This window comes from Physeter macrocephalus, chromosome 18 (assembly GCF_002837175.3).
Source record: "Physeter macrocephalus isolate SW-GA chromosome 18, ASM283717v5, whole genome shotgun sequence".
NCBI classification, from domain to species: domain Eukaryota; kingdom Metazoa; phylum Chordata; class Mammalia; order Artiodactyla; family Physeteridae; genus Physeter; species Physeter macrocephalus.
Window position 1 is genome coordinate 98,650,556 of NC_041231.1, and position 20,771 is coordinate 98,671,326.

Genomic DNA, 20,771 nt, shown 5'->3' on the forward strand with positions numbered 1-20,771 from the left:
TACTCAGCCATAAAAAGGAATGAAATTGGGTCATTTGTAGAGAAGTGGATGGACCTAGAGACTGTCATACAGAGTGAAGTAAGTCAGAAAGAGAAAAACAAATATCGTATATTAATGCATATATGTGGAATCTAGAAAAATGGTACAGATGAACCAGTCTGCAGGGCAGAAATAGAGACACAGATGTAGAGAACAAACGTATGGACACCGAGGGGGGAAAGTGGGGGGTGAGGGGGTGGGGGGGCGGTGGTGGGATGCACTGGGAGACTGGGATTGACATGGATACACTAATATGTAGAAAACAGATAACTAATAAGAACCTGCTGTATAAAAAATAAATTAATTAAATTCAAAAAAAATTAAAAGAATGGCAATCAGCAAAAACAGACAAACAGAAACAGATGTGTAGTTGCCCTTAACTTTCTATCAGTCAGGTCACGCTGTAGCCTCGACTCAACTCAGCACCTTTCAGAAGATGTCAGCCTTTCTGGAGGGCTTTGAAGAGAGGATTTTCTATTTTGCCCAGTGAGCTAACGGGAGATGTCAAATGATCTGAAAGCAACTGAGCTGCTTGAAGATTCCACATGTTTTTTATGCAAATGCTGCAGGATTCAATAACTCCATTCTCGTCATATTTCACCCTGATTTAGCTTGTTCTGATCACTCAGTTCAGCTTGGTGACTGGTACTTAATTTCAGTTTTGTTTATGGGAGGGTTCAGAATGCACAGAAAAAGCCCACCGACCTGAGCCATTCCCACCCAGGCTTTGCAGATGTGAAGATGAGTGGACACAAGTGCCCTCTTGTCACTCCTCTCTCCTCTCTGGTCCTCTCTCCACTCCATCCTTCATCACAGTCAAAGGTGTGATGAGGAGGGTGCAGATGCTGCTTCAAGGCTGCAAAAGCCTGGTGGACAAGGAAGCTCCTTCAAAACTTCACTCGAGTCTATTTTCCTCCCTTCTTTCTTTCAAGTGATTCACAGGGACACACGTCCAGGGCACCCTCAGTCAGCCAAAGTTGAATTGAATTCATAGAGCCTTTGATTGTTATTCCTTTATTTAGAAAGTACTTGTGCAGCAGAAGAAATTACCTAGCCTGGGAAGGTACCAGCTCACACTTAGCCATCAGCCCTTAGATTTGGGGGGAGATACCATTTGCCACCTTGGAACTGGGCTTCGGTGTATCGAGACTCATAACACTGATTTTCCCAAACCATCAACAGTATGCAAGCTACAGTCAGAAGTCAGGATTACTGCATTTTATTGCCTGTGCTATAAGCATGAAAAATGGATTTCAAGTTCCTCCCTTGAACATTGTATTATGATTTAAAGCAGCACATAATCCTCTGTACAGATTATTTTATAATCTGCCTATAGTGTGAACTACTTAGGAGCATAAAACACAAATTTAGAATACTCTTTCTTTCTAGCATATTAAATTCTGAATAAGAGAGAATAACACATTAGGTTTCATGGGGATGATCAGGTCATCATTTTTCCACCTCCCCTATCTCATTCCCCAACCCCCTGCCACTGCAAAGACAACAGATATTTAAGAGGTGGCAATCGTAAATACCAAGGAGGAAAGAAGAGGGAGAATTCTGGTAATTTTCAAAGGCGGGTCCTACATCTGATCGGCCGTTTGATGCTTGGTGTGGATCTCATGCTGTATGTATAGATTCAAACTATCAACAATTACCAGTGTTTTAACCTTAAATCCTTCCGATTCCCAGACTCAACACGCATTAAGGAAAAGAAAGCAGTGACAGCTATTTCAACCAATTTCTTCATTCAACCTAATGTGTTTTTCCATAGTCACAAACACTCTGAAAACCAATTGACTAAATTCCTGAAAGCTGGGTCAAAAGTTCTTTTTAGGAGTAGAGTATATTGCTTTAGTGATTAATCCACATAACCACATTCAGATTAACTTGGATCCTAGAAGATGTTAATTCCCAACTGCTACAGAGAGACACATGCACATGCTCACATTGCCATTTATCACACACGGAAGAGTTCTATCTCATGTCATCAAAGTGTACAGTGCATGCCCACAGAATTTAGGACTATACTGTAGATAGGAAAACCTACGGTTTCCAGGTCAGAGATTATATCCAGGGGGCACAGGCTGAGACATGATCCTGGGGCTAAACTTAATCCATAATTATATTCTGCTTGGTCTAGCCAATGTTTAAAAAATTTGGAATTTTCATTTTTAAAAAAATCCAAAATTTGTTTTTTAATAAGGTCTGACAAACTGGTCTTTCATTTCTCCAAAACAACAGGGGACTGAAGCTGAAGAGTGGTGACTCCTTTTGATAAAGGATGGACGTTCCATCTCACCCCAGTTCCCAGCACTCCCTGGTAACAATCTTAGAACTGCCCGCTTCCCTTATGTTCAATACCTGCCTGGCCCCAGGTGTGCATTTGAGTTTGTGGCTCCTTTTCTAGGTAGACCCACTTTATGCTTCCCCAAATGGTATGGGTTAAACTGTATCTCCCCCAAATACAAATGTCGAAGTCCTAACCCCCAGCATCTCAGAGTGTGACCTTATTTGGAGATAGGATCTCTACAGAGGTCATCAAGTTAAAACAAGGGGATGAGGCTTGGACCTTAATCTAAGATGACTGGTTTCCTTATAAAAAGGGGAAATTTGGACACAGAGACACACACGCTGGGAGAAGATGAAGGCAAAGACCAGGAAGGCCAAAGACTGTCAGTGAACCACCAGAAGCCAGGGGAGGGGCCTGGAACAGATTCTCCCTCACGGCCCTTAGAAGGAACCAACGCTGCCGACACCTTGATTTCAGACTTCCAGGCTCCAGAACTGTGAGACCATAAATTTTTGTTGTGTAAGCCACTCAGTTTGTGGTCCTTTGTTATGGTTGCCCTAGAAAACGAATACTCCCAGTAGCTGAAATTAAGTCAGCATCTCCTTTGATTGTTGGCAAGGATCACAGGTGAGTGGCCTGAATCGCCAGCTATGTCTGGTCTAGGAAAAGGACATCACAAGGAGAACCATCCTTTCCAAAACCCAGCAAGGTTTCCAAAGAGTTTCCCCGTAGGGATGCTTCCCATTTTAAGACGGGGCTAGGCCTGCTCCAGCTCAGGGGGATGCTGAAAACATCGTGGTCAACCATGATTGCAAAAAAGGTGATGACAACCTGCTGTATAAAAAATAAAATAATAGAAATAAATTTTAAAAAAAGAAAAAAAAAAAAAAAAGATGACAGTTCACCCCTGAGTGGGACACGGATGTTTGAAGGGTGAAGAGATATTTTAGGGGAACAAGTATGTCACGGAGGCAGATTGCCCGAATCCTTATTTATTCCTGAGCTTAATTTAGATTATATACTCCTACATATTACTTCAAGGCACCTCCCATTTTATTGTCCTTCCCAGGCTTTCTCTCCCCCTGTCTGATCCAAACCTTACAGAAGGTATTGGAGGGGACTGAGGGAGGGGACCTCAGTTGGAAAGGACTGGACAGCCGGGTCTGAAAGGCTGGCTGTTCCCAAGAGGAGGCTTAGGCACACTGGCTGTTGAGTAACCAAGAACAGATCACGTTTCAAGGTCTTAGCTCCTTTATAAAAAAATAAGTAGTCTTAGTAACTTACAGGATGATTCACTTTCTAAAGGATGTTTCAGAGGCAAAAGAACAACTCCTTTAGGCATCAGACTTCTATTTAGTCCCTCAAAACCCCATTCCCAATGGTCTTGAGCACCATCCTTTAGTTGGGGGGGTTATTTCTTCAACCAGTCAATGCCCTAAGCTGGAAAGTGGCTTAGGACCATATCAGCTGTCCCCTGGCTGATCAAGAGGTCACCCTCACTATGAACACTGAGAAGTATGGCTCCATGTCTAATTTTTTTAAATAATGATTTTTTTTGGTGGGGGGGAGGAGGGGGCAGTAAGATGTATTTCAAATAAATAACATGGAGTCATGTGGGTTGAATATTAATCTTAGGGGAGTAAAAAGCTTGGTAAATGAAGGGAGCTGAAAGTGGATTGGATAGCCAAGATCACACAGGCTGACCACCTCCTAGGGTTCAAGTTGAAGGGCCCAGAGAAGAGACTCAGAGAGAAAGCAGCAGCATCTTGCATTTGGGGGCTTTGGAGGGGTGAGGGATGGCCCTGAGGTCTCCACATTTCCACTGACTAGAGGTCCTTGGAGAGGAAAGGACCTGCTCACGCAGCCCTGAGAAGGGACCCTCAGACCTGTGGGCTCGAAGCTTCTTGAGAACTCCGTCAACTAAATTTTTTAAGCATGTATCCCCACACATGCCATTTCTTTATTTATGAGTTATATACAAGTATTGCTACTACTGCATTGATATATATGTGTATTATAACACAGACACCATCGATTTAAAAAGAATGACATAAAATAAATTTAAGTCGAAGTTCTACTATTTCATCCCTCGAACACCCCAGCGGATGGACGTGCTGACACCTTGGTTCTCTGCAACCGGCCTGAGTCTGTATACATAAGGAGCAGAGAAACGCACACCCAGCTGACAACGTTCATGTCTCAAGGGCAGCCCTCACTTCTCAAATGGCGGTTGGTTGAAACAGTTATTTACTATCAAAGCATCCAGATGACTTGATGACCGAGGTTTAGGAGAGGCTCTGCCCAACAGCATCCATGAGAAAACATTTTTGGAAGAACAATATTTTTGCATTCTTAGGTAGAAACTCTCCCTTAATACTTGATACCATTTTACTTGATGTTTCTGCTCCCTTCCCCCAATTTGGGATTACTCTTGGAGTGCTACATTATTCTTTTATGCTATTAAAACTGTCAGACTAAAATTATGTTTTCTATCTTGCTCACTCCATGAGGATCGCAGACTTGGCCGTAGGCTTTTCAAAGAGCTTGAGATTTCCAGTACATCTTACTACCTCAAATAGCCAAAGAAAGCCGCAGCCTTGTAGCTTCGGAAATGCAAACTCTACAACCGATTCCTACATACTTTTAGTTACTTCTGATGATAATGAAGTTCACAGTTTGCACGAAGTGATCAGATGATCTAATCCCCTCAGATTCGGCAATGTAGACCCAGAGTGAGCAAACATCTGCTTAGGAAACCCTCAGAACCAGAGCTAGAAGCCAAGGCTCTGGGCCTCAGATTAGTTGTCTCTCTACCATGGTCACCTTCTGGTTTTCAGATTTCCCCTTCATTCTGCCCTGGCTTCAGGATAAATGAGCGGCTGGAAGCACCACGCTGGGTTCTCATTCAAAAGAGAATAGCCCTTAACATTCGTTTCTAAAGAAGACCTTGAGATGTGGATGAGGCCTCCCCACCAGATTTGCTGAACTCTGTACAACTCTGTTGACCAGCTCAACACTCCTGATGTCCTTCCTTTTAGGCCCAGTTCCTGTAATCTGGCTGAGATGCCAAGGGTTATACCAGAAGGAAATAAACTCCCTAGTTGAAAGAGTGAACAAAGAAGAAATGGACTCAGAGCTCAACACTTGGAATATGCCCAATGCTGTCCTCTCTACCTCCATCTTTCTCTCCCTGGTCAGCGTGTCTTCTTCTACTGACCAGGGTGAACGAGGGTTGGGAATAGACATCACTATGGTGAACGCTCAGTGGATTTTATGAATCCCGAGCAGTATTTAAGTGCTGTCAGAAGAGGATAGGTTGGGAAAGGGATGATTTCCAAGGATAAATCTTCAAATGCAGAGAACTTCTTGCAGTGCATGGGTGGCCTATGTCTCTTCCCACCTCTGGGCTGTGTCACTGCCATAGCCACGTGCTCACAGTGGTGGGATGCGGGTATGGATTCAGGCATGAGAAGCTGGGCTGTGTCTTTTTAGGAGCGCGTTCTGGGACAATGGCCTTTTTCACTTTGTCAGTTTCCTCCAGGTGGGCGATGCTCTGTGATGGACAGGCAGAGTGGCCAGCTGCACACATCTGCTTTCCATATCTCCCACCTTTGTCTCTCTCTCCACAGAAGATGCCACCTTGGGCAGCTAGATGTGTTGGCATCTCACATCCCTCTGCAGAGAAGTTTTCAATTTTCCCCACAATCCTGGGGCTCTGCTTATACTGTCACAAAGCTGGGAAAATGGAAGTGAGGGAAAGAACTAGAATAAAGGATACCCATGCTCCTTTGTCCTAGTCAAAGGATAATGGAAATGGACTTTTGGGAAGAGGGGCTGGTCCCCTCTTCATTCTAGTCCCCCAATGGAGAGTCCTATTTGTGTCAGGTGTAAAATTGAACAAGTTGGTTCAGGAAGCAGCCTAGAACTATATCCACCCAACCCACTGAACCCCAGAGAGAGAATGTGGCTATAGGCAGTGTAGGAAAGGAGACTTGGGGAGCCAGTATTGTTGCCTCCAAGTATCCGAAAGCATGTGTGTTAAGAGGGGTGAGGTAGCTGCAGAAAGAAAAGAATATGACCAATGGGTGGGAGATGCATGGACAGAGATTTCACTTCAACAGAAGGAAGAGTATTTAACAGTCAGGCTCTTCCACCACGGGACAGGCTCCCTAGAGGAAGTTAGAGAGTCTGTCTTAAGTGCTTTACTTATATTGTTTAATTCTTACAACTCCCCATCTTATAAAGGCAGAAAACACAGGGGAAGAGAATAAGTGACTTACACGAGGTTACGGGGCAGTAAGTGGGAAAGTCAGGAGGAAACCCTGGGAGACCTCTACCCACTGCATCCAAACAATGAGCATGGTGCCTGGGCCAAAGCGAGGGCTCACCTGGTGACTATTATTACAGAGGCAGCATCATATATGGTCAAGAGGGAGCTCTCCACAGCCACTCTGTCTGACATTACGCAGGTAACTAAAGTTCTCTCTGGTGTTCTCATCTGTGCAATGGGCACAGACATGTCCATTTCATAGGGAAGCTCAAAGATTAAATGAATGAACACACACAAAACGTTTAGAAGAATGCCTGGCTAATAAGTGTGTCACAGATGTTAGCTAACACCACATAAAGATGCACTAGGTTATAAATACACACGTAAGTGTTTAACATATTACTAGGACATACTGCTTTGCCTGTGTCTGTAATACCCACTCATAGAGGCAATCACTCAAGAAGAGTCCCAGCTCAGTAATGAGGCACCTTTACCCACCACTGATGTCTTCTAGTTGCACAGTCTAGCAGAAAAGTCCATTTATTCGATTGCTTTGTGCTTAAGCAAACCACAGTGCCTAGGTATATAGGTCCTCAATTCTACTGCATGATGGGCATTGTTCTACAGCTGGTTATTCTCCCTGGAAATCCTCCTCTCAGCTTGAACCTTTAGTCAAGTGAAATTTCTAAGATTTTGATGAGTGAAAAAGAGGGGACCATAAAAGCAAGCCTGCAGAAGAAATGGAATCTTTTCCGTGGACTTTCTCTGCAGGGAGCTCTTCAGAGACACTCACGACAGATTTGAGGATGGAGACTGAATTCTTCCTCGGAAATCCATGCAGCCAGCGGCTGCGCTGTCCTACCTGGTGAGCTTGGTGCCGATCTGCTGCCTCAGCTCCAGCCGCTCTTCATCCGTCTGCCTCGGAAGGATGTTCTTCTCTTCCAGCTCTCGCTTGGAGGGCCTGTTGCTGAGTTTGATGGCTAAGGAGTCCTTCCTGCACACCTTCATGGCCAGGGAGCCTGCAGGAAGGGAGACATGAGGTAATAAGGCTGTCACCAACCTGCTCGGGCTCCCCCCAGGGACAGCCGTGGACCACAAGGTGAGAGGCGGGGAGACAGATACAAGAGCCCAACACCTGAGCGCGGTCAAGACCTGGGTCAAGGGAGGAAAGTTACAGTATGTGACTGTCATACAGTTCCTGCAATCAGCATGTCCTTTCTACCTCGCGGTATGCCGGGCATGTGTGGGGCACATGCAGAGCCTGTGAGTGGATCTCTGCTCCGCAGGAACTCGCCCCCCCATGTGGGCAACATCACAAAAGGAGGGCGGGACAGACCGCGGAGTGCAAAATAGAATGCAAAGGGCGGAGGAGGGACGGAGGAGGAGCGGCCGGCACGTGCAGGATAAGAGAGGCCAACAGGCAGCAGGCCGGGGGGCATCTGCGTGTGTGGACGCTCAGAGGTGACGGATAGGCAGAGGAACCACAGGAGACGAAAGAGATCAGCTACAGGGGGGCTGGAGGGACGGAGGCAAGTAAAGTTGGGCAAAGTGGGGTCCGTGTGTGGGGGGAGGGAGCAAAGCTCATCGAAACAGGCCATATTCTGGGTCTGCTTTTCTTTTTAGCATAAGAGGTTCTGAGCGCCAAGAGTAGGGCTTCCTCACATCTGGAATAAATCCACGATTCTCAATCAGGAGTGATTTCTGCCCCCACCAGGGACATTTGGCAAAGTCTAGAGACATTGTTGGTTTTGTCAAACTGGAGTTTGCTGGGGAGGGTGCTACCGGCACCCAGTGGGTAGAGGCCAGGGAGGCTACCAAACATCCCATAATGCACAGGGCAGCCACCATGACAAAGAATTATCTGGCCCAAGATGTCACTTGTGCCAAGGTTGAGAAACCCTGGTATAAAGCGTTCCATCCTCCGGGCAGGAAACGGTGAGCAGAGAGGCTGGGCAACTGCTCCTTCCCTCATGGACAAGGTGGGCCTTTGGCTGCCCGTCCAGGGTTCTCTCCTCAACACCAGGACTATTTCCATCACTCAAGTTTAGCGAGCTATCTGAAGCCTGGTGAGTGTGAAGCAAGAGGAGGAGACTGGGAAGTAGCAAGTTTGGGGGATTCCTTTGGATCTTATATAGTAAGCACTTATCTTCCTACTTTCGCCACTGCTTTTAGAACGTGGGTTTTGGACTGAGACACAGGCAGCTTCAACTCTCAGCACTGCCACTTAGTAGATGTGAGTCTCTGGGCAAGTCCCTTACCTCTCCATTTTCTCCCCTTACCTGTAAAATGGGGGCAGTAGTTTATGCCCCTGAGTGTTGTAAATGTAGATGAGAATAAAACCTTAGCATATTGTCAGGCACACAGTCGGTAAAAGGCTGCTATTATATAAGTCCACGCATTAAAAAGCTGATCACTGAAATTTAAATTCAGTGGTTGAGGTATGCTTAAAAATGAATTTGTTCCATATACAATGGTTAGTGTTTTTATATATTTTGTAGACTGGAATTGAATTTTAAGGTGCCTCCCCTCCTCGCTTTTTTTTTTTTAATTGATGGGGTGTTGCATCCCAAGGGAAACAATCAAAGTAAAAAAAGAGACATCTAAAGAGGCAAGAGATGGTAGCACGATGTTGTAATTTTTAGAGCTCTGAGGCTGTTCAGAGGACAGTTACCCTTTCATCTCACTAATGAAGAAACAGTAACCTCGGACCTCAGATTAGAACCCACAGAGGTGGGCAGCTCTTCCCACCAGCCAAGCCCCTCCCACCCTCAGCGAAGAGTTTGGATGCACCCACTGGTATACAAGGAGCTGTCGTCATCTTCCTCCTCCTCCTCCTCCTCCTCCTCCTCTCTTGTGTACAGGCAAGAAGAGTCTTCGTAGTCTGATTCATGAGGCACATTTTCTTTATTGTCATCACATTCAATCACAACAGTGGGCACTTGTCTTATTTCCGGAAGGCCCAGAGGTCCTGCTTTTGTGACACTGTCACCCGAGTGCAAACCAGAGCTGTGGTAAGAAGTAGAACAGGGCACCCGCTGTTCAGAGCTGTTTAAAGAGAAGGAGAAAAGAGCACATTTATTCTGGCTAACGTGTCATATTAAATGCCTCAGAACCTTTTAAAAACTTAGCTGTCCCGTCCTAAGAGACACAAGGTCTACTGGGTAATTCAAGTCTCATTTCTCACCTACCAGCTGTTTTGGGGCAGCTGAGTTACCTGATGGTGGTAGCAGCACAGAATAGGAAATGAGAATTCTACTGCCCTGCGGATGGATGGTGGTGACAGTAGCACAATAATGTGAATGTACATGAATATGCCACTGAACTGTATACTTTAGAATGGGGAAGATGGTGAATTTCATGTCCTGTGTATTTACCGCAATTTAGAAAATAAAAAATTTAAAAAATAAATTTAACTCTTTTTATTTCTGGTTAAGAGCAGCAACCCCAATGGTCAAAGGAAGGTTCATTTGCAACCCACATGTCTTAAAGGAGTAAAAGGGTTCATTTGATGGTGAAGTGAGAGACCCAGGAAAGAAAGAGACAATACATGAAGTTCCAGCTTTCAAAGCTGTACGGCATGACGGGTAGGGGCTGATTGAAATGTCATGGATGGAGATGCAGAGAAACAGAAGAAGTGGAACCATCAGGCTGGAGACCCACGCGTGACATCAGGGTGGACATGGGCAAGGGCAACTCAGACCAAGCTCTCTCCCAAGGACCATGTCAGACCCTCAACAGACACGGGTAACGCCAGTCTGGTTTTTCAGCAGGTCAATGTTCCCAGCAACAATGATGATCATATTTTTGGTTTTACCCCTTTAGTTGAGCCAACTCAGATAAAAAATATTTTTTAATTAAAAATGATTTGCTTCTTAATAAAAGCCACAGGAGGTTCATTGTAAGAAAATCAGGAAATGTATATTATCAAAAATAAAGAAAATTAGTTATTTTCTTCTTAGAGTGTAAACAAGGTTCCTACAGCAATTTAGAATCCTTTTTATGACCGGCTCTGAATGAAGTCCAGCAAGAATAATGGAGCCAGAAACACATAGTTAAATTTTATCATTCTTTTTCAGATCAACTTGAAGTGGAATTTATGTCCCTCATTTAAGGAATTTCTAAACATAGGAAACTGAATGCATTTTCCCATCCGACAGTGTTTGACGTGTTAAGAAACGGAGTGTGAGGCTATGCTATCTAGCAATAATTTTACGTTAGAACATCTTATCCAAAAGAAAACTCTTAAGGACATATGAATGCATGCTAGGTCTCCTTTAAAACTTTCCTTACACTTTATTTTTTTAAAAATTTAAAAAACTGTGTCTAATGTCTAAATCTCAGCTTTTTATTTCTTTTTAAAAAATTATTTATTTATTTTTGGCTGCGCTGGGTCTTCGTTGCTGCGCGCGGGCTTTCTCTAGTTGCGGCGAGCGGGGGCTACTCTTCGTGGCGGTGCGCGGGCTTCTCACTGCGGTGGCTTCTCTTGTTGCGGTGCACGGGCTCTAGGCGTGTGGGCTCAGTAGTTGTGGCACACGGCCTCAGTAGTTGTGGCGCACGGGCTCTAGAGCGCTGGCTCAGTAGCTGTGGTGCACGGGCTTAGTTGCTCTGCGGCATGTGGGATCTTCCCAGACGAGGGCTGGAACCCACGTCCCCAGCACTGGCAGGCAGATTCGTAACCACTGCGCCACCAGGGAAGTCCCTCACTACACTTTAAATGATTGCTATGTCTAATTTAAATTCAATTCACTTTCTTCCTTCCACTGTTTCCAAGGGGCTGTTTTTCTATTTGTATTTTTCTTGTAACTCTTTAGTGACACAAATGGCAAATCTAGTTAACACATCATGAGCTGTGATGTTCAAGGAAATGAACTAAACCAGCTTAAAAAACGTCAACCACTGAAGAAGATTCAATCACATATTTATAAAAATGCAGCATCTTAATTAGACATGAGCAGGTTAGGGGGCCCATTTCCCACCTAATATGAATGGCAGTGAGAACAAGAAGGTGGGGTACGGAATGGATGGTCTCGCATATGACAAATCCAATAGCTGACTGCAAGGTGACCGACCACACCAAGGCGTCAGTGGCCCACCTCACGAGGCGGCCCTTCCATCGGACGATGACACCGTGCTCCGACCGTGCTCGGATTTCTACACTGGGTATTAAGGGAAGTTGGGGTGGAAGAAGCAAAACTGTAATTCCGTGGCTCCTGTTTTGCCCCATTCCTGCTTTCGCCCCTCCTCCCCATTTCTAGTTTAATTATTGGCTCCAGTGAAGGCAGAGAGCTGGGGATACGACAAGAGCAAGAATGAAAAGAAGCCAATAGCTATTCATGTCTGGTGGGAAAAATCTTTTGAGGAAATAAAAGTTGGAAACTAGAGAGCATAAGAGTTCCTTAAGGTGAACAGCTCCAAACTGCCTCAAGAGGACAGAGAAAGGAGAAATACTATGCAAAGAAAGAAAAGAAACTCAGCTTCCCAAGTAGTCTATGATAAAGAGGAGACTGCGATTTCTCCTCTCTCAAAGATCTACCGGGAGGGGCTTCCCTTGGTGGTGCAGTGATTAAGAATCCGCCTGCCAATGCAGGAGCCACGGTTCAAGCCCTGGTCCGGGAGGATCCCACATGCCACGCAGCAACGAAGCCCGTGTGCCACAACTACTGAGCCTGCGCTCTACAGCCCGTGCACCACAACTACTGAAGCCCACATGCCTAGAGCCTGTGCTCCGCAACAAGAGAAGCCACTGCAATGAGAAGCCCGCGCACCGCAATGAAGAGTAGCCCCGCTCGCCGCACCTAGAGAAAGCCCGCACGCAGCAACGAAGACCCAATGCAGCCAAAAATAAATAAATGTATTAAAAGAAAAAAGAAATGATCTACGGGAAGTGTGAAACCCTGAGAAGAAGGGGCTTATAAGGCAGAGCCCTCAGCCCCTGGGGCAGGTCCTACATATAAGACTGCCAGCCTTGGAAAATAGGGACCAGTCACGGTGACCAGCGACTGCCTGGTTGGGGCATCACAGCAACAGCTGGAGACCTCGCCTGGCCGATCCGGCCGGTCTAGCGTGTGACAGAATGTCCAGTTTCCATAAGGACGAAGAAGGTGTTTTCCAGCAAGCTGGGTGAATCCACCAAAAGGGTCTTAACAAATATTCTATTGATAAATATATGCCAACTCTGTGTCAGGAAAAATGCTGAGAAGGAGGAAGACAAATACCAGATGATTCCACACATCTGGTCGCTCTGGAGGACCATAGGATAGCAAGCAAAGACACAAGGGGACAGAAGAGTTAGCTGGGAAGGAGGCCAGAAAGGTTCTGATGGGGCCTCAGTATGAGTAGTCAAGACACAGATCCAAGGCCAAGTTCCGTCACTGACTCTCTCACGACACTGGGCAGGTTATTAACTTTTCTGGGCCTCAGTTTCCTCGGGTGAAATTGGGTAGACGGTATCTTTTTAGTAGGTCTGGGGCACGTGTGTCCCACTGGCACGGCCCCAAGGGAGCCCCTCACTTGTTATCTATAGAAAGGGCCCTTCAAGTGGTTTCCAAACATTCTCCGTTTCAGTCTATCCTCCAGACTGTCGTCAAAGCAACCTTCAGAAACTCAGATGTAGCCATCTCATCTGTTAGAGGCCTGAATGTCTGCCTCGGCTACAAAACCCGTGCTTCAAGAGTGATACACATGGAAAATTCAAAAAAATCCACATCACGAGCTGTATTATTCACAGCAAAGAACTAAGTCAACTGAAATGTAGCCGCGTCTTACATCTGGCCTCCACCGCTGGTGCTAATGGGCAGGAAGGGGGACACCAGTCCAACAGTCTTAGTAACGCTGGTTTTCTAGAATGGAGTTGTCACTTAGAAGACCTGCTCTAAATAAAAGGTGTCACTGCTAGAGAAGAGGGAGAACCGTTAGCCTGGAAGCAGTAATTCAGACACAGCCTGGCATGCAATGCCTTGCATAAACTGACCTGTGTGATTCACCCAGACTTGCAACTCCTTCCGCACCTCTGTCCCCATACAACTCACCCTTCGTTCACATGCAATGATGCACTGCACACTCTTGGCCTGGGATGTGAAGGGATCTCACCTGCACCTGGTTAATTTCTATTTATCTTTCAATACTTGTCTTGGGCAACCCTTTGCCTAGGTTCTCAGGAGATTCCACAATTGTGAAAATTGGGAACATCCGTTTCCTCTCCCCAACCAAGCAGTAGGTGCATCCAGGGGCAGGGACCATATCTTCCTCATGTCTGTAGCAGGTGCCTGACACCATGGCTGACACTAAGCGGACAGTTATTGTTTATTGTTTTTGCTGAAAGAAAGATGGGCTAGAATCACTGACACCTAGGTGCATTTTAAGTGGTTGAGAAGTCATACTCAAAGGGTATTAATGAAGAGATCATTCTTTAATTTTCAGGGAGTATTTTCAGTGTATTGCAGAGCTATAGGTACCCCTGACTTGATTGGCACTTTCATTAATGGCTTAATAACAGAATCAAATAGGTGGAAGAACTCAGGTAGAAAAGGAAAAAAGGAAACATTTACTGAATGTGTTACCCACTGTTCTGGAGACTTCCACATCTCATTACATTGTTATAACAATCCTGCAGGAGAGGTGTCATTATCCTCATTTTATTAAGCAGGAAATGGAGGCTGTGAGAGGGTAATTAATAGGCCCATGAGGGCGTAGGTAGTAAAGGAAGGAGCTAGAATTTGAACCCACTCTGTTTCAATATGCTGTATCCAAAAATTGAATTGTGATACTCGTAAGATTGTGTACTTTGGTTAAACACAAACCCCAGGAACTGTACACATGCAAGGTGGAGAACACACCACACTCTGTCCACAACATGTGTACAAAACGGGTATCATGACTTTATAAATATTTTAAATCTTACTATAACCAGGGTAAGTTATAGTGTCCTCTCCCGCCACCGTCAGGCCATACCTGGGGCACTGAGTTTAAAGGATGCATCCTAGACACTGGGTTTAGAAAAGTCAGGATGGGAAAAGAACTCAGCTGTTTACCTATTGTCACGGTGACTTTTGTACCAAAATGGCACTGTTGAGAAGTTGCAGCAGAGCCTCAAATATTCACTACCCAGTTTTTTTACAGAAGTCTTCTGACGCCTCGTCCAAACCAATGGCTTCTAATCTGCATCATCCCACACTCCTTAGCTTTTCTGTGTGAGCCACATTTGATGTCCACTCACGCTATTATTTACTTCGTATTTTTAAGTCAACACTTAAAAAAGCTCAAATACTAACTTAGCCTCATCTTAAGCAAGAATATCTTTGTAATCACCGGTTTTATGTTAAGTATGTGTTTACAACTTACGTTAAAATAAGTACGTGTCCATTAAAACTTTAAAAAAGCTCGTCTTAAACTCACTTTGGGTACCACCAATGACGTATATATCACATTCTGGTTAAACGTTGGCCTAGGCCAGAGTCTCTCAGGCTCGGCATGGCTGACATTTTGGACTGGACCCTTCTTTGTGGGGGGGGGGGGCCTTTTCTTGTGCATTGTAGGATGTTCAGCAGCAAACCTGGTCTCTACTCACTAGATGCTAGTGGCATCTCCCAGTGGTGACAACCCAAAATATCACCAGATATTGCCCAATGTCCTCTGGGGGGCAAAACTGCCCATTTGGGAACCACTGGCCTGGAGTACGCACGACAGCTTTGCCACCTGCTGCATCTTCAGAGTTGTACCTACCACCCGAGTCTCTTCACATGCAACTTGGGTATCAACTCTCAGGAATTTGCAGTATTTGCTGAAGGATGAACTGCCCAGATCTCATCTCCTAAGTTCCTGACCTGCTGTGTCTCAGGTTGGTGCTCTGGGGGCGGTACCAACGATCTGACACCGTGACAGTTCCGCGGAGCATGTTATCTGTGCCGCTGCTCTGGTCCCCGAGCAGCTACCCCATTAATGCAAGAGCTCCAAACCAATTCGAGGGAAGCAGCTTTTCTCATTATGTGGCCCAGATTAGTGATGTACAAAATGACACTCCGGGGGCCCGAAAGAGTCACCACATCTTCCGGAGTACCTGTCCAAGTCCCCGAGGAAAAGCTGACTCACATAATCAGATCTATTCTAGACCATTCACGTCAAAACTCTTCGGAGATTAAGCACTGAGTTTGCTTGGAATTCGAACGGATCTCATCGCACGGGGGTTGCGTGGTCACCGCTCCTCTTCCAGGTGGTGAGCAGGAATTAAAACCGCAGGTAAACGTGGAGCCCCTCATCCTGACCCCCCAGGCGGCGCCCCCCTAACTCTTCCTGGATCACCGCACATAATGGTGAAAAGAGCTAACATTTTAAAGGCTCACATAGTGCCAGGGATGGATTCATTTAAGCCTAACGACCACCACCCTATTAGACAGGTACTACTGTTACCCTCCACTTTAGAGAGGAAAAATGAGGCACGCAGCCACGGTCACAGCGAGAGGGGTGCAGGCATCACTGAACTCGGGCAGCAGGGGCTGTAGAGCTTGAGCTCGTACTGGTGTCATCTGGACAGAAGCAGAGCCATGAAATGGCTTCAAAACTTACTCTTTTTCCAGAACCTTCTCTCCTCACCACCACCCAGTCCTCTCTCTACTGCTGTCAAACAGTTCCGGTCATACAATTCCAATTAAAAAACCTGTGAAGGGTCTCATTGTCAACTGGATACACCTCACCCTCTTTGGAATGGACTAGACAGCACCTCACCATCTGGCCCCATAATTCCTCCCCGTCTGATCTGTTACCATTCTTTACCGCGCAGCCGGTGTTCCAGCCACCAGGCCACTTGTCGCTTCCCAAGCACGATGTGAGCTTTCCTGCCATCCCCCCACCTCAGAAATAGCCCCTCAGAGTTTGACTGGAGCAACCCACCCGCCCTCAACGAGAGCTCCAATGCCATTTCTTTTGAGCAGCCTTTTCTGATTGTTCAGTGGAAAACAGTCCCTTCTCCGTGCTTCCACAGCTTCCATTCCCACCTCTGTTACAGCATCTGTCGCCTTATGTTACAATCACACATCTAAGCATTTACCCCCTGCCCCGTGGACTGTAAGCCTTTCAAAGACAGAGCCTGATTATTAATTCTCTTCATATCTCAGCCCTGTTTTTGTGCACGTTTTGGGAACTGATGGAAAAGTCAATCAAATATTTGAAGTCTCTAGGAATCAGAGTAGGCCATAATATACTTAACCATCTTATAATTCACTAAAATAATTATCCCTGACCCTTAGATAGTCTTGCTGTGTAGGGAAAATATCCTATGAAAGGAGAATTAAAGCTGTGGAAATAGTGATCTAGAGTTCTTCCTAAGAAGATAATCCAAAGAGATAAGGCACAGAGATCTGTGCAAGGAAGAATGCCAGGGTACCCGTGTGCCTTCCATCCCAGGACGGGGTGAGTACAGAACGTAACAGAGACAGCTTAACGTCAGCACATTTCCTAACTCTACGCTCTCAGGCCACTTCAGTTAAGACTGTCCAGAGTTAGGCTGCTTTGTAAGGTGAGGTAGTTGGGCTAGATAAGATCTAGAAGGTTTCTTCTTGTATGACATTCTAAGATAAATTTAAATTAACACCAAAGGTCCTAAATTATTGTCTGGCGGGGGCGGGGGGGGGGGGAAGATGAGATTCTGTTTCCCATCTGGGTCGCTCCAAATGATGTAATTTTCCTGAGAAATGAAAGGATGAACATGCAAAAACCTGAGCGCGTTCCATAACATTCACAAGATGTTGGCCAGTTGCACCATGTTGGAATATTTCCATTCTAGTAATTAAATACACCAGGGGGCTCCACAAATCAGGACAAAGGAGCAGGCCATCTTTCAAAACAGCCACGATAGTTAACACATAGGGTCCTTTATGGGTCCTATCGAAGTACTTTGTAAATGTTCATTATCTCATTTAATCTTCACAAAAAGTTGCAAAGTTAGGAAGGGTATTGTTATTATCCGGATTTTATGGATGAGGACGTTACATTTCTGAGGAAATAAGTGATCACTCAGTTGTGATCACACAGGGATGTGGACGTGGGTTTTCTCCCTCCAGGGCCTGTGCCCTTTCAATTAACCACACTGCCTTCTCCCAAAGAACCCTCGAGGCCGTTACTTTCTTGTATATGGACATGCTGACTATGAAATGCAATTGGCACCACAAACTTTAAAAAAAACATGGGAATATAATAGTTATCGTATAACAAAAAGCAAGGACAACAGATGTTCACAGAACTCAACTCCTTTTTTGCTATGAATTTTGCTGGAAGAGCCCCAAGGTTGGAGGCTATGATTGGACACTGAGACAGATCTGAACTCCTGACTTGGGTGGTACATCCGTGTTTGTGTGAGTAGCCCGTGGCTGGGGGCGAGTAGGCTGCAGAGGGAACAGGATACGAGAGAGTTGGGCAGAATAATCACCAAGCTGGATAATCTAGTCTTGCATAATAGTGTGTCATCAACAAGAAGAAGGGATGCAATGGGTTTATTGTGGTCACATCAACGACGTAGTTCCTCGAGGATAGAAAGGTATCACCATCATAGGTGATGCCCATTCCCCTGCTTTAAATTTTCTTCAGTGTATAGATGTATATACACAGCATATAATATATTCATTGGTGTATCGTCTGTCTCCTCCACTGAAAGGTAAGTTTGGGAGGATGTCAACTTTGCTCTGTCCTGCTTTCTCCCCAGAGGATGGAAGTGCCTGAATTATCTTCCTTCATGAAAAAAAATGAATAAACCAGGAAGAACAAACAGAAGTTTACCTAAAACAGGAGGCCTGCTATTTACAAGAGACACACAAAAATAGGATTCAGAAAGTTTGAGGGTAAAATGCCAGTCCTAAATCAGTAAAAAGCACTCATTTCAAACTCTCTTTGCCTTCACTATGTCCCCATGACATGTCAGGGAAGTGAAAAGCTGTAACCTCTCTCCTTGGTCCTGTCTCCATCAAGAATAACGTTTAATGAGTCTCCTTTTTGGAAAACTCAACTCTTTTTTTTTTTTTTTTTTTAATTCAACTCTCCTTTTTGACTCTACTAAACCAAGTAGGAGAGACATAAATTGAGAACACAATGGCACCCCTCAGGTTCCCATCCCCCTTCACTGCATTTTCCTATCATTTAAACAGCCACATGTTTCTAAGAAATCCCTAGACTTTGAAAATTAAGAGACTGTTTTACCTTTCCTGTTCCTTACCGGTGAGGGAGAGGCAGCTTATTTTTAATAATTCATCAAGAAATGAACGCAAGACATCTACAACAACTCAGGGTCATTAAACAGTTGGCTCCCTTTCAAGAGAGCTTTATAATCATCACTGTATCTCCATCACATGATAATAGGTAGATGCATATTGGAGCATTGTGACCCATCCCCGGGCACGGGATCTGCCATTATCAAGCACCTTTGATACTCTCCTAGGAAATCAGGGGCAGGTTTGAAATTAAAAATTCCTATTTTAAATCCTTCATCTTCCTTGAAAATACATGGGAACCATTTCACCACCATTTTTAAAGAAAAACGTGTCATAAAGGGATATTGCTTTCCCGCATATGATTTCAACTGCAACTATTGTTAAAAAAAAAAAAAAAAAGACAATAATCTCTTGAAAGAACAGAGAAAATTTATTACCCTCCAATATGATGCTGAAAATGAAATTAAACAGGAACAGCTTTTGTCATTCTGACTGCACAGAGTTATAAAGAGAGTTTTCAGAAAGGAGAGGGAACAGTCAGACGTTTTCTTCTCGGAGCCCAAAAACGTGTGAGAAATTATGCTACAAATTGCAGTGCCTGCGGCTGGAAAATGACGGAAGTAACCTCTGACACCCAGGAAAACAGTTAATCAGCTTCATTTTAGGAAAGCAGGCACACATTGTACGTTTTATCACAGCCTTCTGAGATAAGAAACTCAACATTGGAGCCTTTGTTTTTTTTGTTGGACTTCAGTCAGCAGGAAATGATGCTGTTCTATATATAGACCAGGGGACTGAGCTTCCCTGAGTGGAGGAAGTGTTTTGAGCTTCTTTTCTTCCAGCCATGGTAATGAATGTAAATTAGTTCATTCACATCCCTTGGTCTGTCCTTCCAGGGACCAATGACCCACATTTCTGAAATAGTGTCTGGGGTCAGGATGTGATGAATAAAATCATAAGACACCCAGCATCTCACCAACAGCAATCTCCATTTCTGATGGAGGAACCAAACAGTGGCGGCTTTTCCACATGACCCTGTCCCTAGACATCAGTCAGTGTCCTAGGTCATGCTTGGCTGGATGTGGTGCCAGGAGGGCATGATGTGGAGTGAGGACCATGTTTGGGTCCCAGCTGGGCCACTCACTAGTTGAGCATCTTGCTCTTTTGGTTCTTCATCAGGTAAATGGAGAAACCTTTCTACCTGCCTCACAGCTGCTTACAAGATCAGAGGATAATGCTTTGTAAACGTCAATGTTGGTAGTTGCTGTTTTAGCAAAGGATGTACTTAAACACCAGCAATTTATCAGAAAGCATTCATTATGGATATTATCCACTAGTTTATTAAAACACTTCCTTTATTATTTTTTCCTTTTTTGTTTTTTTGGGGGGGTTGTTTTGTAATAATTTTTTATTTTGTAATAATTTTAGGTTTACCGAAGACTTGCAAAGAAAGCACAGATAATTCCCATATACCTTTAAGCCAGCTTCCCCTAATGTCAACATCTTTCAGGACTATGGTATATTTGTCAAAACCGAGAAGTTAACAGCGATACCACATTGCGAAACACTTCCTTTCGCTTTTTAACTTTTTTTTGGGTCATGCCACGTGGCATGCAGGACCTTAGTTCCTTGACTAGGGATCAAACCCAGGCCCCCTGCAGTGGAAGCAACAAGTCTTAACCACTGGACCATCAGGGAATTCCCTAGCTTTTTAAATATTTGTGGTCTGCAAAATCTTTTTGGACAAGGCTTTCCAAGAAGATCAAAGCATCTATACTTATTCATTAAGCAAGGGCAGGGTTTCTACTGATGTCCACATAGGAATTCAGGGGCAGATTCTCTCTTATAAAAATACATTTCCTTTTTTATCCTCTTAAGACTTTGAAAGATGTCAGTGGTTCAGCTAGCCTCATTTTAACCTTCTTCTGACCAGACGGCTCACCAGCCTTGCAGGGGAGGATGTGTCTTGCTCAGG

The 20,771-nt window shown here is 44.8% G+C and overlaps 1 protein-coding gene across 3 annotated transcripts in view; it reads right to left on the bottom strand.

Moving 5' to 3' along the window:
• The window catches only part of PHACTR1 (phosphatase and actin regulator 1), a 545,598-nt gene that overhangs the window by 21,332 nt on the left and 503,495 nt on the right, over window positions 1–20,771 (bottom strand). For all 3 annotated transcript variants that reach the window (XM_028479167.2, XM_028479168.2, XM_028479166.2), the window contains 2 exons: window positions 9,397–9,647; window positions 7,465–7,621 (listed from right to left, as the gene is read on the bottom strand). In XM_028479167.2, coding sequence (XP_028334968.1) covers window positions 7,465–7,621; window positions 9,397–9,647 — 408 coding nt within the window. The remainder of the gene's footprint in view (window positions 1–7,464; window positions 7,622–9,396; window positions 9,648–20,771) is intronic.